The sequence below is a fragment of the Marmota flaviventris genome, chromosome 4, assembly GCF_047511675.1.
Source record: "Marmota flaviventris isolate mMarFla1 chromosome 4, mMarFla1.hap1, whole genome shotgun sequence".
In the NCBI taxonomy this organism is placed as follows: Eukaryota; Metazoa; Chordata; class Mammalia; order Rodentia; family Sciuridae; genus Marmota; species Marmota flaviventris.
In genome coordinates, this window is record NC_092501.1 from 31,314,155 (window position 1) to 31,342,126 (window position 27,972).

At 40.2% G+C, this 27,972-nt stretch overlaps 1 protein-coding gene across 1 annotated transcript in view; it reads right to left on the minus strand.

The window, feature by feature from the left end:
* Positions 1-3,725: 3,725 nt before the first annotated feature.
* Cc2d2b (coiled-coil and C2 domain containing 2B) overlaps positions 3,726-27,972 on the minus strand; it is a 96,717-nt gene continuing 72,470 nt past the window's right edge. The window contains 8 exon segments of the mRNA XM_027930308.2: positions 3,726-4,815; positions 13,734-13,911; positions 15,592-15,650; positions 20,460-20,582; positions 21,199-21,333; positions 23,596-23,709; positions 26,283-26,372; positions 27,670-27,867. Coding sequence (XP_027786109.2) covers positions 4,627-4,815; positions 13,734-13,911; positions 15,592-15,650; positions 20,460-20,582; positions 21,199-21,333; positions 23,596-23,709; positions 26,283-26,372; positions 27,670-27,867 — 1,086 coding nt within the window. The 3' untranslated portion in view covers positions 3,726-4,626.

The window sequence follows — 27,972 nt, forward strand, 5'->3', positions numbered from 1 at the left end:
TGGGCCTGGAGCCCGTCGTTCACCTTCTTCGAAACCGGCTTGAGACCGGATCCGGGTCGGTAGAGAGCGCCCGAGAAATTTTAATGTTGACCATTAGGTGACCCATCTGGTTAAGCCACTCACCTGCTGAGAACATTCGGTGCCCCGCGTGCAGGAAAAGGAAAGTTCGGACGCCTTATTCTGGCGATTAAAGCCCTTCACAGCGTGAAACCAATGGGCCCTACCTCAGATTGCTACATCCTAGGGGATCATCAGGCCTTTTAAATGGGTTTTAGGTGTTTCCGTAATCTCTAAGGTGTTATCTCCGTGAGGTGTTCTACCTCAAAATCCACTCCTCTTTTAGAAACCTAATTAATCCTATCCTTCGCCTTATTTCTTTGCTTTAGAGATTCCCGAGAACTTTTCAAGAAGGGAATTAACATTACCTTCAATAACCTAGCTTGTCAAATCCATAGAGGATGTAATTAACCATCTGTGGTAGTAAATCAGGAAACTCAAAACTGGAAACACTGCAACATCAATTAAGGGGTGCTGGAACTGAAATGTGATTAGCAGAAACCAAATCAATTGTTATTTTCACGTTTGGTGGACTATCACAAAAGAAGGTCAGCTTAAGACAGATCTGCACATAATAAATCAGACTCTTAATACTAAAAAATTATGGGACACACCACTTTTGCTTTTGAATCCAAAAAGACTCAGGATGATAAAGAATTACTACAAAGTGACGAGTGGACCTTCTGTGAATCTGAGGTTTGTCACAATGGCAGAACAGCAGCAGACCATACGATTAGACAGCTGATCAGAGACAATGTTTATGCCCAGGAGAACAGGGCAATAGGAACCAATGTCAAGAAAAGGGAAACTCAGAAGTGGAAGTTGGCATAGCCTGTCAAAGTCCAGGGAGAAGCTGCCTGACATATCTCAGGAAAGGACACATAAGGATAAAATCTTACCATTTTTTTTAACGGCATTTAAATAGTACCCGCCTCCTTAAGTTTCCAATTCCTGACTTCTAAGCAACTTTATGACAATAATTTGGCCTACAAATGACTTAAATGTCCAGGGCCTCCTTAAGAACTTTCAGAAAAAGGGGTCACAGACTATAATCATCAGTGTAATAAACAGGTTGTCTTTCCTAGTTTCTACTTTGAAGAGGTTATTCATTAGAAAACATTTGTTCAGAAATCATCTATGTTATTTTTCTGGATTTGCCTCATTATAAAACTTGTGTTTATTTCTTTTGTACGTTAATGTATGGGGCATGTGTGCGTGTCCCCACTGTGATTATACATCCCTAAAATGCAAATTTCAGGTTTGTTATGATTTCTTTAGTACTTTCTTTAGCACAAACTGGATACAAGGCATTTCACCTATTCCTAAATGAAGTCTCTGTTTTCGCGAAGTTTGTATTCTACTAGGAAGAGATAAACATGTTAAATGAACAACAACAAACACATCACATGGTGACAAGTGTGGTGGAAAAAAATAAACAGGATATGAGGTTTATAATGTGACCATGGTGGGGGGGCATTGTTTTATAGTAAGGTGGGGTGTGCAAAGGACTGAGGAAGCATGCAGATATCTGGTGGTTGAATATTCCAGGTAGAGGGAATGGCAAACGCAAAGGCTGTAAGGAGAAAGCATGTTTGGAATGAAAATGGAGACTGATTTCTCTAGCTGGAGTGAAGAGAAGACAGGAAAGATTTCCAAGTTTAGGAAGCAATGATCAATAAAGGTACAAAAGGATGGAAGTGAAAAAGACAGAACATCTACATTAAGAGCAGAGAATAGAAACTGTAGAGTCCAGTGTGCCTGCAGTAGAAGACACAAGTGGATTTGGCAAGAGATGGGGTGTGGTCAGAATTTCTGGAGAGCTTTTGTAACTCACTGAACTTTACTCAGTGAAAAGCCACTTTTTTAAATTGCTTTTTTTTTAAACAAATGCATGCAAAATATAAAACATTTAAACAGTATTAGACTGTACACAATGACTAGCAAATCTCTCACTCTCCTGATCCCAGTTCTTCCTAGAGGCAACACTATTACTCTTTTGTACTCTTACAGAAATAATCCAGGTCTTTATAAACATCCATGTGTATGGCCCCTTTACCCCATTTTGTGCACAAATGGTAGAACATTACAATCTATGTTGTGTACCTGTTTTTGTCATATAATATATTCTGGTGAACATTCCATGACTGAACACCCAGGATTCCTTTTAGTGGCTACATTGTGCTCTAGTGAATGTAAAGACTGGTATCCAGAAGCCCTTTCTCTGGTTCTTGATTCGTTGTGATTTGTACTGTTAATCTCACTGAAACTACTATTCATATTAACATCCTTGCTTAAGGCATCATTGTCTTATTGTACTCCTCCTGTCCTTCTCCAAGAAATTTAACCCTAGCATCTGGGGTGGTTATAAAAAAGGCAAATTACACCTATTATATATTTATTTTTGTGGTGCTAGGGATCAAGCCTAGGACCTCACACATGCTAGGCAAGGGCTGTACCATTGTATACTCCCACTTGATAGAGAAGATTTCCTGGGTCACTTTTCCAAACCACTTTAGCATAACATAGAATGTTAAGAATACTTTCTAGGGCTGTGATTGTATGTTAGTGGTAGGGTGCTTGCCTAGCATGTGTGAGGCACACTGGGTTCCATCCTCAGCACCACATAAAAATAAATAAAATTAAGGTATTGTGTCTACAACATATATATATATATATGTGTGTGTGTGTGTGTGTGTGTGTGCGCACGCGCACACGCACGTGCACATACAATAAAGAAAAAATAATACTTTCTAAAGCTATTTTTAAAAATAGGGTCTAGAATTTGTAGGTATTTATAATCAGTTTACCAGAAAGTGTTCCAGAATTCAAAATGCTACATGAGATTCTACTCCAGATAAGATGGATATAATAGTTATTTCTATGTGTATACTTCACTGGGCCATAGTGTGCCCAGATATTTAGTCAAATACTTTGAGGGTGATTTGGATGGGATTTGATTGGGACATGTTGACTGTCCTAATCTCTAGCTTGTTGACAGAAGATTTTGGCCCTTCTCGGTCTCCATGATCATGTGATCTAATTTTTCTTTTATATCTTCACATTTACTTTTATATATATATATATATATCTACATACACATACATGCGTATATATGCACACACATCCTATATGCACACACACACGTGCATGCACGTGCACATACACACATTCTATTGGTTCTATCTCTGGAGACCTCAAATACAACAGATTAAACAAATTTTTCCCTTTCTTTCTCAATGAATGTGGCTATAAAACCTGGACAGGTTAAAAAGTAAATAATAGCAGATGACTAGGGTAGACCATAATTTGAAATATCACCAAACTGGTGGTGAATTACCCCATTCTTTCTGCAGGATCCCTAGCTTGAAATCCAGAAATGGCAACCAGAGCATGGGTGGAGAGAAAGAAAACACTAGAATCCCTTCAATCATGAGGAATGGGAAAGTAGCCTCATAATGCTCACAAGTTGAGGCAATATCCTTCCTTCTTTCTTTCCCCTTTCCTTCCCTCCCTTCTCCAGCCCCCAAGCAATCCTGTTGCCAGAATAAAATGTCCCTGCTGCCTGCTGCTGGAATACCAGTCTTCAGGAGATGAGCTTTGATAGGAAAGAATCATGTTTATTCAAGGGCCACCAATCTTGAGAAAAGACGGACTTTTTTATTGCCTCAAAGCTCCATCTTGAGAGGGCTCAGGAATGAAAGGCTTTTGTTGGGAGGAAAAGGAAGTACAGTGAATAGGAAGTCTACAGGCTCCGTGGGGGTTGGGGGGTGTCTTGGTCACCCACCGAGGGGTGTATTTCCTTTCTTCTTCTGTGGCCAGGATATTGCTATGGACTTTCCTGCAGCTAGTCAGGAAAAACCTAAGGAAGGGTTTTTCTTTAGAAAAAAAAAAAAAAGATTAGGGAGGAGTGAAATGGCAAAAGGGAGGGCAGGGGAGCAAGGGACAGTTTCAAAGGTGCTTTTGTTACATCCTGCAGTAGATGTAGTGGTAGCAGCACAGCAGGGGTAAGGGGAGGATGCAGAGGTGCCTAAAACTCAAGGGAGAAGAGCTTCCTCTCTCAAGAGAACAGCTGTGGTTGCTTTTCCCCTCTTTGTCCTTCCACAACTTCAGTCTGGAGTAGGTACCAATATCAAACACACCAGCTTCACTTCAATAATGATGACATTCTGTAAGGCTGGGCTTTTGCTTACAGAATCACCTGGGGAGCTTGTTGATAATCACGCAGGCTCTGGAGCTCCACTCTCTGAGGTTTTCATTCAGTAGGTCTTGCAAGGCACCCAAGAATCTGCATTTTCAACAAGATTCTCCAGGCAGAAGTAATGTGAAGCCTACTGTAAACAGTGACACCCAACAGCCTCAATGCCCCAAATGTCCTCTTGAAGGAGGTCTCTGGTAAAGAGGTCATCTAGATTCATCCTTAAAGACTTGGGGGAGGGGATTAGTCTCCATTGTGCCCAATTGTAGGTAAATAAGGCTCAGCATGCAACTGGACTTGAGCATAAGCAGCCAAATTCCATGGTACCAGAAAAACTTTAGTGGCTTCTGCCTTTTCCTTTTCCCTTCTTCTTTTCATTGATGTCGGGCTAAGGAAGCCAAGTAGACCCACACAGACAGTATGTTGTTTGGGTATGGGTGAATGTACACAGCTAAAGCATATTCTGTCTGGGGAAATTCAGACGTGTGAATTCCAGTCTGATACACAGCATCAATAACAGACTGTATATCAGTGTATCGCATCTGGATGGGAAATCCTGTGATCTGGATCAAAGACAGAACAACACACAAACCACATTACAATCATGGAGATAATCTGGAATTACTGGATGCAAAATGATCAAAGAAAAAGTAATCATAAAACAATTGTTCTGTGGATGCTGATTATGTCCTAGTTTTACAGTGCTAAATGCTTCCCATACATATTTAATCCCAAAATGACCCTATGAGGTAGGTTCTATTGTAACAGCCACTTCACAGATAGAAAGGAGCATAACTAGGTCTGTCAGATAACAGAACATACACAATTAACTTGCAAAAAGCTGACAAGGATATTACTTGGCTTTACATATGAGGAATTTATTCAACAATGATTATATATGTATTAAGTGACTACTGTGTGATAGTATAAAAGGGTTGTGGAATACAGTCCTATGTAGAATTATTTAATATTACTGTAATAAACAGTAATAAACCTCTTTATTTCAGCCTGAGATTGCCTACCTCAGGTGGATTTTCCTGGTCCTCAAATCCATTTACATGTCCTTCATATGTGATTGAGTACTGCAGCATCTCTCCATTCACTTACTTAATAAAATATATTGTAATTATCTGCTTTCTAGTCTAACTAGCCTATAATCTGTGTGAATGCACAAGATTGTATCTTTCTTGTTCATTGTCATAATTCCAGTGCCTGGCACGTAGAATAAAAATAATAGTTAACATTTAATATAAAAACATTTATCTAGGTTCTGGGTACAATATTGACTAATTTAATCCTCACCACAACCACAAAACAGCTTTTTTTTTTTTAATCCCTGTTATCCAATGGGATAGAAGGTATAGTGAGGTTAGATAATTTTCCCTAGTGAGTGGCTACATCACTAGGATTTGAACACAGGGTACAGGGTTCAGTCCGGTTTTATTATTTTTGACTACGTATTATTAAATAGATAACTTTACATAGGAACTCAAAGTTTTAAACCTTGATTTTTATTTTACTATGTTTTGCAGTTCACCCCTTTAATTCTATTAAAAACCAAGCAAAGTAAAAGCAACTTTCTCCTTATTTATGAATGAATAGTGCCTGCAGATCCCTCTCTTGAAGCCTAAGGACTCAACTGCCAACAGGTCCTTTACCTCTCAGGGAGTTTCCCTAGGATACATCTCATCTATTTGATGGTACAGGAAAGGAGTCTCACTCTTGTAAGTATGGGGTTTTCAAAAATCCACTGGACCAGTTTATAGGGAAGCGGAGGTAAAAGGATACCCAGATGCTGTAGAAGGAAAGGAGGACCCTAACAAATACCAAAAGCCCAACCTGTTTGCATGTGGACTTGCTGAGTTTGAGATGCCTCTTTACTATCCAAGATGTCACTAGACAAATGAATATAAGAAGGGAGGTCAAGAAAAAGGTCCAAGGGCTGGAGATGTGGCTCAAGTGGTAGTGTGCTGGCCTGGCATGCGCGAGGCACTGGGTTCGATCCTCAGCACCACATAAAAATAAATAAAGATACTATGTCCACCTAAAACAAAAAAATAAATATTTAAAAAAGAAAGAAAGACACCGGTCAGACCACAGAGGAGGCCAGCAGCCACCATGTTGGTAAACTGACGTCACCACCGCTGTTTTCGACTGACCGCAGCTCATTCAGCCATAGAACAGGTAATTTCAGGCTGCAATTCGCCTGCGGCATGCAGACAGATTGCTAGGGCTCAGCGCCTGGGTGCTTCTTAGAAGCTGATCTTATCGGAGTGAATACCCAGCGCGGAGCGGCTGCTGAGCCCGCGGAGGCTGCTTCTTGGACCCTGCGCCTACCAGAGCATACAACAAGCACTAAGCAGCCGAATTACAGCTCCCGGAACTGAGCCCGCGGGGACTGCTTCTTGGAGCTTACATTTATAGGAGCTTACACCGAGCACGGAGTGGCCGAGTTCTGGCTCCCGGAACTTCCCTGGCCCGGGGCTAGGAGCCCGCGGAAACTGCTTCTCGGTCCGGGTCCTGCTGAGGGCCGGTCAGGACTCACCCGGTGCTTTGGTTGCCCGGCAAGGGGAACGAAATGCTGCCATTCGCATAGGATACCAACATGGCAGAGATCTGATGTCTGCAGAAAGCGGCGGAGGAGGGAACTTCATCAATACCAGTGGTAACATAAGCAGTTGGTCTCCTGGTAGGGGGGGTGAGGCACAGTCACCCGAGTCTCCTCAATTTGTCGTCGAGCCAGAGGGAAGGAGCCGGGCCGCCGCCAGCACCCGGAGCAGGCCCAGCGGCTTGCCAGCGTGGTGACCGCGTGACCCCAATTGGAGAGGGGGCGGAGCGGAGCCGCCACCCGCAACCGCAAGGTGGGCAGACCCGCGACCCAGTGGTACATGGGCGTGGTAGGAGGGGCAGGGCAGAGCCGCGGTTCGCGCTGTGACGAATGAGCGTGCAAGGTAAACAGACCTGTGACAGCCTGGCGGGTCAGGCCCAGTGGCCTGCCAGTGTGGTACACACGTCACCCCAACTGGAGTAGGGGCAGAGCAGATCCTTCTCCCACGCCCGGATCAGGCCCTGCCGGTGTGGTGGTCACGTGACCCCAATCGGGGGCGGAGCAGAACCGCCACCCGTGCCCGCAGGGTGAGCAGACCAGGGATCAACCTGTAGATCAGGCCCAGGGGTCCGCAGGCGTGGTAGGAGGGGCAGGGCAGATCCGCCGCCCGCGCCTCCAAGGTAGGCAGACCTACAACAGACCTGCGGATCAGGCCCAGGAGCCTGCCGGCGTGGTACAAACACCACCCTAATTGGAGTAGTGGCAGAGCAGAGTCGCCGCCCGTGCCAGGAACAGGCCCAGTGTCCTGCAGGCGGGGTAGTCACGACACCCCAATTGGAGTAGGGGCAGAGCAGAGCCTCCACCCGTGCCCGAAAGGTGGGCAGATCTGCGACCGACCAGCGGGACAGGCCCAGTGGCCTGCCGGTACGACAGACACGTCACCCCATTTGCAGTAGGGGCAGAGTTGAGCCGCCGCCCGCGCCTGCAGGGTAGGCAAACCTGCAACCGACCGGCGGATCAGGCCCAGTGGCCTGCCGGCGTGGTACACTCGTCACCCCAATTGGAGTAGGGGCAGAACAGAGCCGCCGCCAGCTCCCAGAACAGGCCCAGTGACCTGCCGGCGTGGTAGCCACGACACCCCAATTGGAATAAGAAGAGAGCAGAGCCGCCGCCCGCACCTGCAGGAAAGATACGCAAGCAGTATGAAAAGACAAGGAAAGAAAGGACCACAAGCAATGCAGGTCAACGCAACTTTAGAAGAGGTAACAGCTGCAGCAGATGGAATGTCAGATAAAGAATTCAGGATATACATGCTTCAGATGATCTGGAGTATCAAGGAAGACATTAAACAGCAAAATCAGACAATGAAAGATCACTTCGACAACGAATTACGCAAACAAATCCAGGAAGCAAAGGATCAACTATACAGGGAGATAGAGGTTATAAAAAACAAACAAACAGAAATCCTAGAAATGCAGGAAGCAATAAACCAACTTAAAAACTCAATGGAGAATACTACCAGCAGAGTAGAACACTTAGAAGATAGAACATCAGACAATGAAGACAAAGTATTTCAACTGGAAAAGAACATAGACAGCTCAGCAAGACTGTTAAGAAACCATGAGCAGAACATCCAAGAAATATGGGATAACATTAAGAGACCAAATTTAAGAGTCATTGGGATACAGGAAGGTACAGAGCTCCAAACCAAAGGAATGAGAAGTCTATTCAATGAAATAATACAAGAAAACTTCCCAGACTTGAAGAATGAGACAGAATCCCAAATCCTAGAAGCCTACAGGACGCCGAATGTGCAAAATCATAAGAGATCCACACCTAGACACATTATAATGAAGATGCCCAACATACAGAATAAGGAGAGAATTTTAAAAGCTACAAGAGAAAGGAAGCAGATTACATTTAGGGGTAAGCCAATCAGGATAACAGCTGATCTGTCAACACAGACTCTGAAAGCTAGAAGATCCTGGAATAACATATTTCAAACACTGAAAGAAAATGGGTTCCAACCAAGAATTGTGTATCCAGCGAAATTAAGCTTCAGGATGGAGGATGAAATTAAAACCTTCCACGATAAACAAAAGTTTAAAGAATTCGCAGCTAGAAAACCATCTCTTCAAAACATCCTCGCCAAAGCATTACAGGAAGAGGAAATGGAAAATAACAATGAAAACCAACAGTGGGAGGTAGGACAGTAAAGGGGGGGGGGATAATCAAAGAGGAAAACAAACCATGTTTAGTAACAGAAATAAACAAATATGGCTGGAAGAACAACCCATATCTCAATAATAACCCTAAATGTTAATGGCTTAAACTCACCAATTAAGAGACACAGGCTAGTAGAATGGATCACAAAACAAGACCCAACAATATGCTGCCTACAGGAGACGCATTTGATAGGAAAGGACATACATAGGCTGAGGGTGAAAGGTTGGGAAAAATCATATCACTCATATGGACTTCGGAAACAAGCAGGAGTGTCCATACTCATATCAAATAAAATAGATTTCAAGCCAAAGTTAATCAAAAGAGATAAAGAGGGACACTACATACTGCTTAAGGGAACCATACACCAACAAGACATAACAATCATAAATATTTATGCCCCAAACAATGGTGCAGCTATATTCGTCAAACAAACTCTTCTCAAGTTCAAGAGTCTAATAGACCACCATACCATAATCATGGGAGACTTCAACACACCTCTCTCGCCACTGGACAGATCTTCCAAACAAAAGTTGAATAAGGAAACTATAGAACTCAATAACACTATTAATAACCTAGACCTAATTGACATATATAGAATATACCACCCAACATCAAGCAGTTACACTTTTTTCTCAGCAGCACATGGATCCTTCTCAAAAATAGATCATATATTATGTCACAGGGCAACTCTTAGACAATATAAAGGAGTAGAGATAATACCATGCATCTTATCTGATCATAATGGAATGAAACTGAAAATCAACGATAAAAGAAGGAAGGAAAAAGCATACATCACTTGGAGAATGAACAATAGGTTACTGAACGATCAATGGGTTATAGAAGACATCAAGAAGGAAATCAAAAAATTCTTAGAGATAAATGAAAACACAGACACAACATATCGGAATCTATGGGACACATTGAAAGCAGTTCTAAGAGGAAAATTCATTGCTTGGAGTTCATTCCTTAAAAAAAGAAAAAACCAACAAATAAATGATCTCATACTTCATCTCAAAATCCTGGAAAATGAAGAGCAAAACAACAGCAAAAGAAGTAGAAGGCAAGAAATAATTAAAATCAGAGCTGAAATTAATGAAATCGAAACAAAAGAAACAATTGAAAAAATTGACAAAACTAAAAGTTGGTTCTTTGAAAAAATAAACAAAATCGACAGACCCTTAGCGATGCTAGCGAAGAGAAGAAGAGAGAGAACTCAAATTACTAGCATACGGGATGAAAAAGGCAATATCACAACAGACACTTCAGAAATACAGAAGATAATCAAAAACTATTTTGAATCCTTATACTCCAATAAATTAGAAGATAGTGAAGGCATAGATAAATTTCTTAAGTCATATGATCTGCCCAGATTGAGTCAGGAGGATATAGAAAACCTAAACAGACCAATATCAATTGAGGAAATAGAAGAAACCATAAAAAGACTACCAACTAAGAAAAGCCCAGGTCCAGATGGGTATACAGCAGAATTTTACAAAACCTTTAAAGAAGAACTAATACCAATACTTTTCAAGCTACTTCAGGAAATAGAAAAGGAGGGAGAACTTCCAAATTCATTCTATGAGGCCAACATCACCCTGATACCTAAACCAGACAAAGACACTTCAAAGAAAGAAAACTACAGACCAATATCTCTAATGAACCTAGATGCAAAAATCCTCAATAAAATTCTGGCGAATCGGATACAAAAACATATCAAAAAAATTGTACACCATGATCAAGTAGGATTCATCCCTGGGATGCAAGGCTGGTTCAATATACGGAAATCAATAAATGTTATTCACCACATCAATAGACTTAAAAATAAGAACCATATGATCATCTCGATAGACACGGAAAAAGCATTTGACAAAGTACAGCATCCCTTTATGTTCAAAACTCTAGAAAAACTAGGGATAACAGGAACATACCTCAATATTGTAAAAGCAATCTATGCTAAGCCTCAGGCTAGCATCATTCTGAATGGAGAAAAACTGAAGGCATTCCCTCTAAAATCTGGAACTAGACAGGGATGCCCTCTCTCTCCACTTCTGTTCAACATAGTTCTCGAAACACTGGCCAGAGCAATTAGACAGACGAAAGAAATTAAAGGCATCAAAATAGGAAAAGAAGAACTTAAATTATCACTATTTGCAGATGATATGATTCTATACCTAGTAGACCCAAAAGGCTCTACAAAGAAACTATTAGAGCTAATAAATGAATTCAGCAAAGTGGCAGGATATAAAATCAACACACATAAATCAAAGGCATTCCTGTATATCAGCGACAAATCCTCTGAATTGGAAATGAGGACAACCACTCCATTCAAAATATCTTCAAAAAAAATAAAATACTTGGGAATCAACCTAACAAAAGAGGTGAAAGACTTATACAATGAAAACTACAGAACCCTAAAGAGAGAAATAGAAGAAGATCTTAGAAGATGGAAAAATATACCCTGTTCATGGATAGGCAGAACTAACATCATCAAAATGGCGATATTACCAAAAGTTCTCTATAGGTTTAATGCAATGCCAATCAAAATCCCATCGGCATTTCTTGTAGAAATAGAGAAAGCAATCATGAAATTCATATGGAAAAATAAAAGACCCAGAATAGCAAAAACAATGCTAAGCAGGAAGTGTGAATCAGGCGGTATAGCGATACCAGACTTCAAACTATACTACAGAGCAATAGTAACAAAAACAGCATGGTACTGGTACCAAAACAGGCGGGTGGACCAATGGTACAGAATAGAGGACACAGAAACCAATCCACAAAACTACAACTATCTTATATTTGATAAAGGGGCTAAAAGCATGCAATGGAGGAAGGATAGCATCTTCAACAAATGGTGCTGGGAAAACTGGAAATCCATATGCAACAAAATGAAACTGAATCCCTTTCTCTCGCCATGCACAAAAGTGAATTCAAAATGGATCAAGGAGCTTGATATCAAATCAGAGACGCGCCGTCTGATAGAAGAAAAAGTTGGCTACGATCTACAGTCGGTGGGGTCGGGCTCCAAATTCCTCAATAGGACACCCATAGCACAAAAGTTAATAACTAGAATCAACAAATGGGACTTACTCAAACTAAAAAGTTTTTTCTCAGCAAAAGAAACAATAAGAGAGGTAAATAGGGAGCCTACACCCTGGGAACAAATCTTTACTCCTCACACTTCAGATAGAGCCCTAATATCCAGAGTATACAAAGAACTCAAAAAATTAGACAATAAGAAAACAAACAACCCAATCAACAAATGGGCCAAGGACCTGAACAGACACTTCTCAGAGGAGGACATACAGTCAATCAACAAGTACATGAAAAAATGCTCAACATCTCTAGCTGTCAGAGAAATGCAAATCAAAACCACCCTAAGATACCATCTCACTCCAGTAAGATTGTCAGCCATTAGGAAGTCAAACAACAACAAGTGCTGGCGAGGATGTGGGGAAAAGGGTACACTTGTACATTGCTGGTGGGACTGCAGATTGGTGCAGCCAATTTGGAAAGCAGTATGGAGATTTCTTGGAAAGCTGGGAATGGAGCCACCATTTGACCCAGCTATTCCCCTTCTTGGTCTATTCCCTAAAGACCTAAAAAGAGCATGCTACAGGGACACTGCTACATCGATGTTCATAGCAGCACAGTTCACAATAGCAAGACTGTGGAACCAACCTAGATGCCCTTCAATAGACGAATGGATAAAAAAAATGTGGCATTTATACACAATGGAGTATTACTCTGCATTAAAAAATGACAAAATCATAGAATTTACAGGGAAATGGATGGCATTAGAGCAGATTATGCTAAGTGAAGCTAGCCAATCCCTAAAAAACAAATGCCAAATGTCTTCTTTGATATAAGGAGAGTAACTAAGAACAGTGTAGGGACGAAGAACAGGAGAAGAAGATTAACATTTAACAGGGATGAGAGGTGGGAGGGAAAGGGAGAGAGAAGGGAAATTGCATGGTAATGGAAGGAGACCCTCAGGGTTATACAGTGGAGGAGGTAGAGAGAGAGGAGGGGAGGGGAGGGGAGAGGTGGGGAGGGGGGAGGGTGGAGGATGGGAAAGGCAGTGGAGCACAACAGACACTAGTATGGCAATTTGTAAATCAATGGATGTGTAACTGATGTGATTCTGCAATCTGTGTATGGGGTGAAGGTGGGAGTTCATAACCCACTTGAATCAAAGTGTGGAATATGATATGTCAAGAAATTTGTAATGTTTTGAACAACCCACAATAAAAAATTAAAAAAAAAAATAAATAAAAAAGAAAGAAAGATAAAGCTCCAGGCAGAATGTATACATTTGGGAGCAATTTGAATCTGGGAGATATTGAAGCTTGCCTAGAATCCTCTTGCCCAGAATAACAGGGAGTCCAGTTTATTACTGGAGATCATTTTTCATTTTTCAGTTGCAGTGTGTGTTCCTTTTGGGTATCATTTTTCAAATTTTGTAGTTCATATGTCATAAAACATGCAACTTGTCCCAAGAAAATGCCACACAATATGGTTCTATAATAATTGTTCACTACATTGGCAATTTCCTTGGTTTATAAGTAAGTACATTTTAATGCCATAGCATCTATCTTGTAGGACAAAGATAAAAGACACTTAAGAAATATTAAAGATTGCTATTTTTTTAGCAATGAACAACACAGATAACCCAAAGGTCATTAATACATTAAATTATATACAAACCCAATAAAATTGCATCAGTCTTTCAAATTCACTCTCTTCTTCTGATGAAACAAAGCTTCTTGTGCCAAGTTCCAGCTTAGGAAGAAGTTGTCGCAAAATAGAAATACATTGTCGATTCCAACGTGTTGGATGTTTAGGTCTCCATTCCATGATCTTACACTTTAGAGTCCTTTCAATCCTAAGGTAAGAATGCAAAGATAATTCTGTGACAAATTAAAACTCATTTAGTAAGTGTGATGAGAGGTTTTGTCATTCGATTCTTTAAGTATGAGAATGATGCTTTTTGGTCGTAAGAGGAAACCAGACCTCTTTAGCTAGGGTCGTCTGCCATCATTCACATTAATGAAGTTAGGAAGAAACAGAGTTTGGTTGGCTGGAGATTGGTTGGCCAGAAATTAGGTCTCTGGAGCACAACTCTTTTCCAGTTACCCGTGAGTAAGAAGCTGCTGAAAACATCTATTGCCCAACATCCCTACTCTGTAAGACCCTTCTTTGATATATGACATTGTTTTTCTAAGAATACAGAAACTCAGATATCTTGCTTGGGATGATGTTAACAGGGACAAGATTATTAGATCAGTTAATTTAGTAAGCAGAATTGAGAGGAAACCAGGCAATGGATTGATGGGTTTGATAATCAGCCTTCCTCTACAAGAATATAACTCAGTGAGGGTTTATCGGTTAGAACAGTGCCTGGTTAGGAATTGTGCTGGGAAGAGGAGGGAAGGAAGAACAGTATGGTTGATGGGGACCTCCTGGGAAGCCTCTCTTCTGTGCAGGATGACTGTGTGGATTTAGTCTCTAACCACAATGTGTATTACAAAAGCTGCTGGGAGTTTCTTCTTGGCTAGGTTTAATGGTGCAGTTAAATAGGTGGAGTTTGCAGTGGATCACAATAGTAGCTATTCTCAGAATCCCCTGCAGGGCTTTATCAGAATGTTTCACCTCCATATAATAATTCAAGAAGTCTGTACTGAGCCTGGGACATGTAATTAAAATTTTAAAAAATGTAAACTTGTGTGTGTGCGTGTGTACATGCGCGCATGCCGAAGATTGAACCTAGTATCTCATGCATGCTAGGCAAGCACTCCACCACTGAGCTACATCTCCAGCCCCCTGAACCTATATTTTTAAATAGTTCTATAAGCAATTCTGATGAAAACCACTTCCTTACTACATTTCTTCTTCTTTTTAATTTTGTTGTTGTTGTTGTTAAAAACTGGCAAATGAGGAAAGAAAACAACAGAGGGTGAAGTGGATAGTGTTCCAGTGAGAAAAAGGAGTGGCCAGATGATTTTCATCACACTGTTCTGATTAGTTGGTAGTGGAGTATCTGCCAGGCTGCCATGTGAGTAAGTCACTGGAGACAGTCAGACCCAAAAGCTTCTGATGCATTTAGATTAGAAGTGAGGCCCGGCTACAAAGTCTGTGACCCTTTGGACTTGACTGAACATTTCAAGGTACCTGCATGCAGTGACAGTAATACTGTTTCTATCATTCAAATGGGATGTTTTTACCATTCTCTGGGTCACTGTCATTTTCCTTTATGTCCTTCCAAGAAGCGTTAGCCCCTGCATTGTTATTAGCTTAGGTTCAACAGGCATCTGTGCCAGGAACTTTCCATCAGTGGCCTACAGTGTTCTCCCAAGTTAATTTGGACTATCCTTTCAAAGAGTGCCCTGGATGATAGGAGGGTTCGCTTTTCAATGTGTCTGTCAAGAGACAGGTGGCTCAATGGAACTAATAGTTAATGTCTTTCTTTTCATGTTTCTCTTGGTGAATCTAACAGGTATTTTAAAAGGCTGGATTAGAGGAATGAAATGTGACTGAATAAGAGATTAACAGGAGACCACGGTACCTGTTCTTTAGATCTTCTACCATGCTTTTATTAGTATCAGAATAAATGATTTCTTCAGGCTGAAATACAGATGATTTAAAGTTAGGAAAGATTGTAGAGAGGCCAACTTTATATCACAGTTACCCCTGGGATGCTAAGACTAGGGGACCCAAGCCCATCTCTCACGGCAAAAACACTCCATCCTTTTGGTAAAACATAGATGACAGTATTTCCTTTGATTTCAACATTGCTTCAACACAGCAGGGGAGAGGGCGTGGATTTACAAAAAAAAAAATAATAATTTTCCATGGGTAAGAGACCTTTCATCACCTCATTTATTCAAACAAGCATTTGACATGCATTGATTCTACCAAATAGTCTTTGACAGCTGCACTGGTCTTTTATGCCTACTGTGACTTTGGCAAAGTTATCTGATCTCTCAGTTTTTTGAGTTTGTTACTTCCTCTTTAGAACAGGGACACTATTAGAATAGTGCCCACTGCTCTGGGATCTTGTGAAGATATTTTTGTGTGTGAAGATTTTTAAATAGAGTAGTATGTGTAAAGCTGGACACATGGAATACTCTATGAACATCAGACATTAATGCTATTGTTATTAGGCCTCTTCTAACAAGGTTTATCATTGTCCTTCTGAATGCTTGCTTCTTATACTTGGCGGGAGCCAATTCTTTGTACTTACATGTGCGTGCTTGTGCACTTAATCTCACACACACCCAGATCCATTTTACCCTCCCCCATCTCCAAGCTCTTGCCACAGGCCCACACTCCCAACAGCCCTGAGGCACAGTTCTTCCTTTTTCCTCAGGTTCGCCTCCTAGACAGAATTTTCTAGGAGGAGGGGAGGACTTCTCAAGTGCCCTCTCAACCCAACTCTTCCCTCCCTGCAGGGCTCACAAGAGTGAGAGCAAGGGGCTGGGTTTTGAGACTTAGGCAGCTGTAGGGACAGGGACAGATGTTCCTCTCACAAGTGGAATGAGGGTTCTACAAAAAGTGGGCAAAAGGGATAGGCCTAGAGGTTCCCCAAGCATGGCCCAGACCAGCAATCCTAGAGTTGGGAACTTGTTTGAAATACACTCTTGGCCCTCTCCTCATCAGAAACTCTGGAGTGAGGCCTAGTGATCTGTGTTTTAATGAGCCCCCCCCCCCCCCCGGGGGGGGGGTTCAGATGCCCTGCATGGTTGGTGAGCCATTAAATAACAGTCTCAGGCCCAGGAAGTCTCCTCAAGAGACAGAGAAAGGCAAGGATGAACTCCATTGTCTTTGCAGGGACAGCAGCTCTTCCACACTACACCAGTGGACTGCATTCCCTGATTGTTCGCACCACCACTGTCTACCTTCCATCTTTCACCAGGCAACTGCTGTGGATGAGCTTGGCCCCTCCAGGTCCCACCCCGAGGCCTGGGAATGTTGAGTTGGTAAGTTTACAGGATGTTTGTTGTTGTTGTTGTTGTTGTTTTTGGCAAAGGCCACTTTCTTTCCAGGAACTCATGTCCCTCAATACTTCAAGAGGGTTTCCTTGTCAACCCCATCTCTGAATACCCACATGCTCATCATGGACACTCAAATTTGTGTTCTCGGTTGTATGTAACAGGCGGTGTTCACTTTAGATAGTGGTTTGTTCTGGGGTGAATGTGGCAAGGTGCAAGAACAAGGACCATTAACCCAGAGAAAAGAAATCAATGGAGATATAAATCCAACACCACTATAGGTTTTCTATTTGTACATTCAACTTGGTAGAGAGGTTTAGTTTCTACTGAGTCAGAAGGCTTTTTAAGAAGTTTACATAAGTTTGATCATGGCAGCCCTTGCCGTAGTGATGTTGGCTTTGACTGCCCTGGGGATAAAGGCCTGAATCCTTACCAGGACTCTGTTCAGCCCTGGCCGTGGCCATGTAGGGTAGTCAGCTCCTTGACAGACATCTCACCACCGCCAGTCTTCCCGCCTGCTGCTGCCCTCTCTGCTAGATCCCTAACTTTCATGTAGGCAAGCTCCTGCCAATTCTTCCTTACTTAGCTTGTCACAGCTTTTCCCTGGAGCTCTGGGACTCCACTTCCTCAGGACCTCCTGCATGCTCCCAAAGCTTACTCATTTTTTATTTTTTAAATAGCACTGATCATTCACCACTTTTTTGTCTCCTTCTATTTCCTCCTCCAAGACCTCTAAGATGTATTTTTTCCCTTGGGGTACCCACACCTAGCAAAGCACTGACTCACAGCAGGAAATCAATTAATATCACCCGAATGAATAAGAGGATAATTGTGTATTGAACAAACAAAAACCTCATCTCTAAATAGATCACTGTCCTCCTACGAGGCAGTGAGGCTCCGGCCACAGTTGTGGGATGGGAAAGCAAGGCATGAGCTGTAAAGGCTCTAAATGTGTCTTGTTCAGGAGAGAGACAGAAGCATGTTTCCCCCTTTTCAAGACAATGTTTCAAACAGGAAACATAAAAATATGTATATATGCTTGATCTGCATGGAGAATGTTTAGAGGAAGCACAAGAAACAATGAACAGTAGTTTTTCTTAAAGGGTGGGAGAAAAACGTTGAACATGAGAGAAGCTCTTGCCTTTATAAACTCTGCTACTCTTCGAGGTGTCATCATGTCATGTACTGTTGTGTCATGTCCTGTCCCCCCTCCATTGTTCTTTTTTTTTTCAGTTGTAGGTGGACACAATACCTTTATTTATCTTTATGTGGTGCTGAGGATCAAACCCAGGGCCTCACATGTGCTAGGTGAGTGCTCTACCGCTGAGCCACAACCCCAGCCCACCACCACTGTTCTTTTTGATATTTTGGATTGTCTTGAATTTACAAGCATAGAGGAAGATGTAGTGGACATCCACTCAGCTATGTCTAATCTTTGCATTCATTCTTCCATATTTGTTCTAGATTTTTTAAAAATCTAGTACTTGAAGTACTACTGCTCCCTGATCTCATTCATTTATTTCTCCCCCCAAAGGTAACCACAAACCTGAATTTAGTATTTATCAGTCCCACAAATGCTTTTATACATCACTGTCTTTCTTCACACACACACACACACACACACACACACACACACACGTGCGTGCGCACATGAGTTTTTAAAACTTCATATAAATGGTTTTGTATAATATGTATCATTTCACATATTTTTTTCTCTCTTTTTTTTAGAGAGAGAGAGAGAGAGAGAGAGAGAGAGAGAGAGAGATTTCAATATTCATTTTCTAGTTTTTCGGCGGACACAACATCCTTGTTCGTTTGTGGTGATGCGGATCGAACCCAGGCCGCACGCATGCCAGGCAAGCGCGCTACCGCTTAAGCCACATCCCCAGCCCCACATATTTTTTTATTTTGCTTAACATTACCTTTTTTTTTTTGGTACTAGAGATTGAACTCAAGGGCGCTTTCCCACTGAGATACATCCCAAGTACTTCTTTTTTTATTTAGAGACAGGGTCTCACTAAGTTGAGGATCCTCTTGCCTCAGCCTCCCAAATTTCTGGGTGCACTGCGCACCTGGTGTTTAACATTAAAAAAAAAAATTCATACATGTCGATAGGCCTGGCTAGTGGTTCACAATATTGGCTACACACTAGAATCACCTGAGGGGCTTTAAAAAATATTGACGTATGGGTCTCACCCTCAGAAATTCTGATGGAACACACGTTCAAATTGAGAACTATGTTGAATTTATTCATATCTTTTTCACTGCTGTATGGAAGAGTTCATTGTATGGATACTTCACAACTCATGTACTAATTTTCTAATTGCTGAATTGTTTCCGATGTTTTGCTATTTAAGCAATCCTTTCATATAAGCATTGTTGTACTTCTCTCTCTGGGCGTGTTCCTCAAGGGTATCTATGCACAGATTTGAATTGGTGGATCACAGATTGAGTATCTTTAACCTTACCAGATACCATATTGCTTTCCAACGTGATTACAACAATTTGCACTTCTACCATTTCTCTGCATCTTTGATAGTTGGTGTGATCATGGGTTTGTTTGTTTGTTTTTTTTTTTTTTGGTCAATTTTATGCAAGCCAATACTGTTTTATTGTTTTGAATTTCCTGATTATGAGTGAAGGTAAGCTGTCTTTTGTCTATTTTGTTTTTGCCTATTTCCTGTTTTTTCTCTCTCTCAGCTCCTAGTTTGTGGACTTTGCAAATGCCTGTGTCCTGCCATACCATGGCCCTCAATCTAGAAATATCCGTGGGCATGATATTTGGACTACCTTCCCAAAGTGAGACAGAGCACTTGACAGATTCGCTGGCCAAGACATCTAGGGATTGGGTCAGCTCCTGGCCTCCTGCCTCCTGAGCCCCAGGCAGCACATTCTCAGGGGTTTTCCCCCATCTTCTTCCAAAAGTAGGGCAGTAGGGGAGCCACATCATAATTCTTGACTTCAAAATGTGATGCTTAATCTGGCTCCATGATTTTCCTGAGACATTTTCAGATCCTTGTTGCCATCCCTGCTTCAGCCTTACTGCTAATGTTTCCGTCCTGTTTCCATTCCATGACATAACTACTGTTAGCCCAGATAAGCATTTTTGTGTTTGTTGATTTTACACTTGATGATCACCACGAATGTGGAGTAGGAAGGCTAAGTCAATGTCAGAACTTATTAACCTATCTTGAACATTATATGCTATGTTTATGATGAAATTTATACTTGAGATATTTTTTCTCAATTTCTTTTTTGCTGAAGATAGAGGAAGGAGTCAAAGTAATTCAAACACAGATGTGTTTGTGGATGACAAAGAAAACTAATTTTTGATGAGCAGTGCCAAATAACTCAATAAGCAATCAATTATAAAATATAACAAGATCTGACACTAGAAGAAATGGTGACTCTCATACAGACACACCTAGAAAACATGACTTACCTGAATGCTTTGTGTTTTCATCCCCTGGAAACTTTTTGGAAACAACTGTTTCCAGAAACTTTCCTTTGAATAGTCAAAATGCACAGCCATTGGTGTGTTATTTTGTTGAATATTAAACCAGACCTATAAAAGATGTAACATAAGGTCAGTTTGAGCCCATGGGAATACAAGGCCCTTAGTGATTAGGATGGAGTGAAATTTATAATCTTACTACTTCAATGAAGTGGCAGAAGCCAAACAGGGTCTGAGGCAGAAGCAGACCCCAGGGCTTTGTAATCATTGGTTCTCCACCTCAAAGGCTCTACAGAATCATCTAGGGGAGCTTTAAGGATAAGAGATTGTCCAACCCTTGTACCCCAGGGATTCTGATCGAACACATCTTCAGACTTCTCCAGCTAACACGTTGCCATGGGCTGGGATGTAGCTCAGTGACAAAGCATCTGCCTTGCGTTCACAAAGTCCTGGGTCCAACCACCAGTTCCAAAAAAAGACACACACAAAAAACCCTAACATATTGCCAGGATGATTCTGTTTTTTTTTTTTTTCTAGATATTTTTTAGTTGTCAAAAATAAACTAAATAAATGGACCTTTATTTTATTTATTTATATGTGGTGCTGAGAATTGAACCCAGTGCCTCATACACGCTAGGCAAGTGCTCTTCCACTAAGCCACAACCCCAGCCCACCAGGATGATTCTTGAGAACATAATTCAAAATAAGATCTACGCTGGATACTTGCATTTCTATCATTGAATAAGCAGTCTACACTTTGTAAGGGACAAAATGGATCAAACTTCTTGTGGCATTGCCCAGTTGATGGATTCCAAAGCAAATATTCATCAATTTCTTGAGTTAATACATAAGCCACATGTCCCTGTATAAGAAAAAAGATTAAAAATCTTTTTTTTCTTTTGTAATTTTGGGAATCAAATCCAACCCAGGGCTTCACACATGCTAGGAAAGTACTCTACAACTGAGCTACATCCTCATCCCTTGAAGTCCTTTTTGATGGATTTAACTAACTTCTGTATGTGGGAATTGTAATTTAATAATTCCAGTTTTTAAAAGAAATTTTTAAAGGGCTTTTACATTTTTTTGAAAAGGAAAAAACAAACCCCTCAAAGCTCCATAGATGCGTAGGCCAGGTTAGCATGAGAATTCAAATGAAAAAACTTATGTGCTAGTGCCGCCATGCCTGGTCCTTCAGGTGCACCCTAACTGCAATACAGAGTTACTCTAGCCGAGTCAGTGTATTACAATGGATTTCCAACAGATGGCACTAAAGTTTTGAGGCAGGGGCCCTTTTGTCTAATTCACACAGGGTGCTCTATTAACCAGCCCCACTCGGGTTAGAGTATATTTAAGACTGAGGGTGAACATCAGGCTGAGTTATGCAATAGAAACTGCTTTGAGATTCTGACAGAACCACTAAAGAAGTCAAAAAGTCACTAAATTAAATTTGAGATTTGGAATCAGAGGCTAAAGCGAAAGTATAAAGGAAACCGGACTGAGGAATAAAAACAAGTCATATTGTTATTCTGCGGTATAATACTTTCTTAGCAAAAGAATAAATATGTCAGGTAATAAAAAAATAGTAATAATTGCATTTAAAATATTTTATGCATTTATATGTATTGAGCACTATGGTAAGAATTACACTGACTTTCTCACTTTAAGACACTCCCAATTTTGTGAGGTATGGATGTTTATTATGCCCACCTTCCAAACGAAGAATCAGAGGTCAAGGGACTTGTTGGGGTAAAGGAAAGTGGAATTATCCCAGGTCTGTCAGTAGATAACTGAGGCTCAAAGAAGCAAAACAGCTGACATTATACAAATAGTAAGTGGCACTACAGGGTTTTAAACCCCTGTCTGATTGTGCCCCAAACTCAGGGACAAAATTAACTTAACATTAAATTAACTCCAAAGCCCTCGTTCTTCATCATTGTGTTCAGCTTCTCTCTAGTAAAGAGGCGGCTGCCCCTTCACCACACAGCTAGCTGAAACCCAGGGCTGCCTCCCATCTCATTGGTTCCCAGGTACAAATGCAAAGATTTGTTGAAATACTGTTGGCTGTTTACTGCCACCCAGTGGCCCTTAAAACTACAGCAGGGGATAATATGGGAAATCAACCCCAGGCTGGCTGTTCTTTAACACTTGATACAGAAATAATAAGCTATGTCAAGAGAATATAATGAAGTAAGTGACCATAAAAAAACACCCAAAAATCCAGAGTGAAAAATTTACACTTAAAAAGACATTCATGGTAGGGTTGATCCAAAAAGACAGCTTCCTGGAGGTATGAATTCAGGAGAAGTAAATACATTAAGCTGTAAAAATTTCAGATAGGCAATGAATTTCTAGCCCGTTCTTATAGATAAAATCCTGGAAAATGGGTCATTATGGAAATTATTTGTTAAACATCTTAAAATATAATATTAGAACACAGAATAATGATGTTGGTAATGATGGATTGATAACAGACACCACAACTTCACTAAAACTAATGCTACATAATCCCATCATCACCACAATTTATTGTGTATTTGCCATTAACAGATGTTGGGAAAAGTATAAATGGCAGCCATACCCCAGAGAAAAAACCCCAACATGGCGCCTAAGGACCTCTTCTTCCTACCTTCTTCTTTTCTGCAGTGGCGCGAAAAGTTCCCGCCCGTGTGAACTCTCCCGCTGGCGCCAATTTCAAATCTCACTGGCGGGGAACCTTAGCCCCAATGAGAACTAATTCCTGGGCTCCGGAGCTGATATCTGGAAGAACTTGCCAATAAACGGGTTGCCTGCCATTTATCTAAGCCCTACCATCTCCCCCTTAGTTCTATATAAGCACACAGCTTTTTGCAATAAAATTGGAATTCTCCCAGCGAAGTGTCTTTGTGTGGGGAATTCTTTCAACAGGTGCTATTCTCAGTGCCTTATATGTACTAGGTAATTTAATATTCCTAGAAAACTCAAGAAGTAGCACTATTTTTATGAACCAACATTATCCTCTTAATTTAATTATTTGCCCATGAAATTCCCTAATTAGCTTGCAAAAAGATGAAAACTTGGGGCTGAAGTATTTTAAACTTGCAGCTGAAATCTGACTTAATTTTGCTCTCACTATTTCAGCACTTACTTCTAATAATGAGGTTCCCAGGAGGACCAATGCCTTCTTTCCAAAATACAGAAAGAAATTACAGAGAAGGATGGCATGCTCTTCCTTATTTCCAAGGGCCAAACTGATGCAGCGCTAAGGCAAAAACAAAAAAGGCAACAACAAAGGAAGAAGAAGAAAAGAGAAAGGAAGGAAGGAAAGAAGGAAGGGAAGGTTGAGTAATACATGCATCCAACAAATGCAGGTAGGGCCTTCTGCACCCTCCAGTTCTAAACATAATTATATTTTAAACCATGTTGCTAAGATGACAGCAAAGCAGAAAGCTCTGGTTTTGTTAGGCATTAGAAGAAAACATTCACTTAGAACACTGGGGTCACCCCACAGTGTGGGGACACAGTGTAGATATTGTAGAGTGCCTAGATAAATTGCATCCAAAATAGGATTTTTTTTGTTTGTTTGTTTTTGTTTTTTTAGGACAAATATTAAGCTGCTCTAGACAAGCAGGAACATATAAATTAGTATTGTGAGGAACCTTATCAGGCAGGGAATGGCATAGCGTTTGGGGGTTGGGTAACCCTTTGGACAATGGAACTACATTCTGTCCTGTACCAATATAATACTCAACTTAAAGGGAGGAAGAAATCTGAGCCAAAAGAATGATTCAAAGAGCTGGGCAGCTGAGCACGGTGTAAGATCAAATACAGGGTGCCTAGTAAGGTGAGACACAAGCAGAGGTGGCAGACTAGTGGTTTATAGCCTAGATTTTATCTACAGGTATGTTTTGCTTTGTCCCTAGAATGTTTTTTTTTTAATAAAAGGAAAATTTCTATAAAACTCTGTTTCTAGTTTCTGTTGAAAAGAATTACAAAGATCTACCAAATATGTGTGCGCAAATGTTTAAATGCAAAATACTCCATTTATATGTGAAAAAAAAGTGTGTGTATGTTTGTGTGTGTGTGTGTATGTTTCAGTGCTGGGGATCAAACCCAGCGCCTTATACCTGATAGGCAAGCACTCTTTCACTGAGCTATACTGCAGGCTAAAGCAGCTTCGCTTTAGCTGAGTCATGTGATCTTGTTCATTTCAGTCCCCAGAATGCCAACGAGATGGGGGGTGGGGTGGGGGAGGGAGCCAGCGAACTCTTGGTATCAGCAATTTACCAATGGGTATAAGCGTTTTGATGTTTTAACAACTGACATGGCCATGTTAGTATGCACAGGCTGAATGTGATCATGTGGGATGGAAGGAAAATGGTAAGAAGGCCCTTCTGAAAGAATAATGTGAACACAAGAGCTAAAAGGAGATGGAGAGTCTTTGAGGAAGTCCCCCTGACTGAATTTCATGGCAAGAAGAGGGAGAGAATAAGCGAATGTAAATATTTTCTTTCTGAGTTCCAAATGTTTTGCATTTAGTCCTTTCAAAACTTCTTTATGATATAGATGAGGAAACTAAGGTCCGATGAGGTTGCATAATTTTTCCTGGATCGTGCAACTTTCAAGTCATTAAATTATGATTTGAATCCAGGTTCATTTGACTCCTAAAACTGTATATTAGGTGGGAACCAATAATTTTTATCTTGAAAAATTTAATCATATGTTCTGGAGCATCTTGTGGCTGGTGACTTCATCAGTGGGAAAACATTAATCAGGAGGAATCCCAAGCCTGTAGCAACCTCCTGTTTATGTGCATCATTTGGGTTGGAAGACTCGAATACTAGTATTTGCTGGAATAATTACTTTTATCTTAGTCTCTTTCAGTGTTCTATAGGATTATAATATCCTTGAACACATTCAGATTAAAGAGTCTCAGAAGAGTACAGACTGAATAACACCTTTCTAAATTCCACCAGGTTTGAATTACTGGAGCTTGATACCTAATCATGTGCATATGTCTCCCTTGGTCTCCTTTAGCAGAAGGCAGAGAAGCTGACCTATTAAGTTAGCTCTGTGCACCCTAAACCCATTTTAGCTCAAACTCAGCCCCTAAATTATTCTAGATTAAGTGCCAGATTAAGTGCTGCTAAACTGAAAGCAGCATCCAAGTGATAAGCAGAAGAATAAATAAGAACTAGGTTTCCTTCTATATTCAGGGAGGTTACAATTAGAATATATGAATTCAGGGTATGGGATATAGGGTGAATTCAGGAGTAATTAAATATAATCTAAGGTGTTATGGAAGAACCACTAAAATTAGGGTTGCCAGATTTAGGAAAAAAACATAGGATGATGTAAAATTTGAATTTTACACAGATGAGTAGCTTTTTAATATGAGTATGTTCCCAATATTGCCCAGGACCTATATTTGTTTGGCAATCAGTCTAAAGAGAATTTTAATCCAATTGCTAAGGAAGAGCAGTACTAGATGAGCTCTTCATTCAGATCAGGGGAGTGGGGAAAGCTTTGGGAAGGTGGTGATGTTTGCTATAGACTTCAGCCTGACCACATCCATAGTGACAAGCTTTACTGCTCTCTCAAGAATGTCATAATATTGCACTCCTGAAATTTTCATTGAATCAAAATATTCATGGGCTACCACTTGAATGTTGAAAAGATTTCTGACTTTGATGAATTATTTCTGTAGGTTGCTACAGAGCTGAAATTGATACATAAATTTATCAAATACTTTTAAATTTCACAAGTACTAAATACATAATATTTTAAAAAAGAAAAGTAAGAAATATATTTTAATTACAAAATGTAATCTGTTACCTCCGATGTTATCCATATATCACAATCAGCATTTTCATCCAGTGTGTCAGGCATAAAAGGAATCAAAGACACAAATCGAGCAATGAGGTCCTAGAATCACATTAACATTTACTGAGTGTGAACTCCATCACGAGCACAGTGCTTTGCAAACTTTATCTCATTTAGTACACATCTCATATAGTATATTCTACAAGCCTACAGACATTATTATTATTATAGTTTTAAGGAAGAAGAACCAAACTTAAAACTGATAAGATATTTGATTAGGGTCACACAGCTAATACATAATGTGGATCCTGTGGGGATGAAGCACAGATGCCCTGACTCCAGAGTGCACATTAGTAATCAAATTTTATTATAATAAATTATTAAAAATTAAACATAACAATATGCATCAAATTAAATATTCACCATAAAGTATAAATGTTAAAAAATTAAAAAGATGTTGCAAAATAGCAAATGTTTGATTTGCTTTTAGGTTCAAAGACTGAATTGGTTTTCTCAATGTAAGCTTGTTATAAGCTATACTATATGCATCAACATTAAACATATAGTAGAAAGTACAAATGTTAAACTTTTTAAAATGTTTGCTTTTAGGTTCAAAGCCTGAATTTATTTTTTTTCCAATGTAAACTTGTTATAAGCTGCTGCCACAAGAGATAGTGGTACAGTCTGCTTTCTCAAATAGAAAAATTTCTACTGTCAATTTTCCCCCATAGGGTGCTGGAGACAAGGATGCAGAGAAAGGGAAGAAGGGAGAAAGGATTATATTCCTTTGTATTAAGCAAATAATAATAAGTTAACACAGAAAGCTCATTATCATTTTCATTAATATACAGTAGCTGCCATTTATGCACTATTATGACCTTTTACACTGGTGGCTCCATGCAATTAATACATATGGTTCACAGTCCTTGACAAGCAAAGAAGTTAAGATTTATTTATTTAGGGACAGGGGTTGTGGCTCAGCGGTAGAGCACTTGCCTAACACATGAGGGGTGCTTGGTTCGATCCTCAGCACCACATAAAAATAAAAATAAAGGTATTGTGTCCAACTACAACTAAAAAATTTTTTAAAAAAGATTTATTTATTTAAACATAAAAGATAGCCTTTGATATAAATCTGAGAACTCTATTATCTCCTGGACACTTAGGCAGGAAGAAACAGAAAAGCAGATAATAGCAAAAAGCAACATGAATCAGGACTTTCAATTTTAACTTAAAGGGAACTTTATAAGTCACATATACTATATAACTCACATATACTATAACTATTCAGAGGAAGGACAATTGACTAGATTAAACCCAAATAAACAAAAGGCATATGTGATTCTTCATAGATACTCTTTAATCACAGCAAAATTGTTTTAAAGTAATTGTTACTTACAAGTGTTGCATTAGAATCATGAAGAAATGTATCCAGGAGTTGTCGAGGTGGATTTAATGCCTTGATATATCTTGTTACTAATATCTGTATCCCTTCATCATTAAAAACAGTAGTTATGATTCTTCTGTTGGGAAACATTAGTTTACAATTTTTTTTAAAAACCCGTGCTCTCTGCAAAACATCTATTTGGTCTGAAAACTAGAATAAAATTGAAAGTATTTCAGCATTGTACTGTATTATTCCCAAAGGAAAATAACAAGAGCCAATGTTTATTTTTGTCAGCTCTGAAATTATTATTGATTT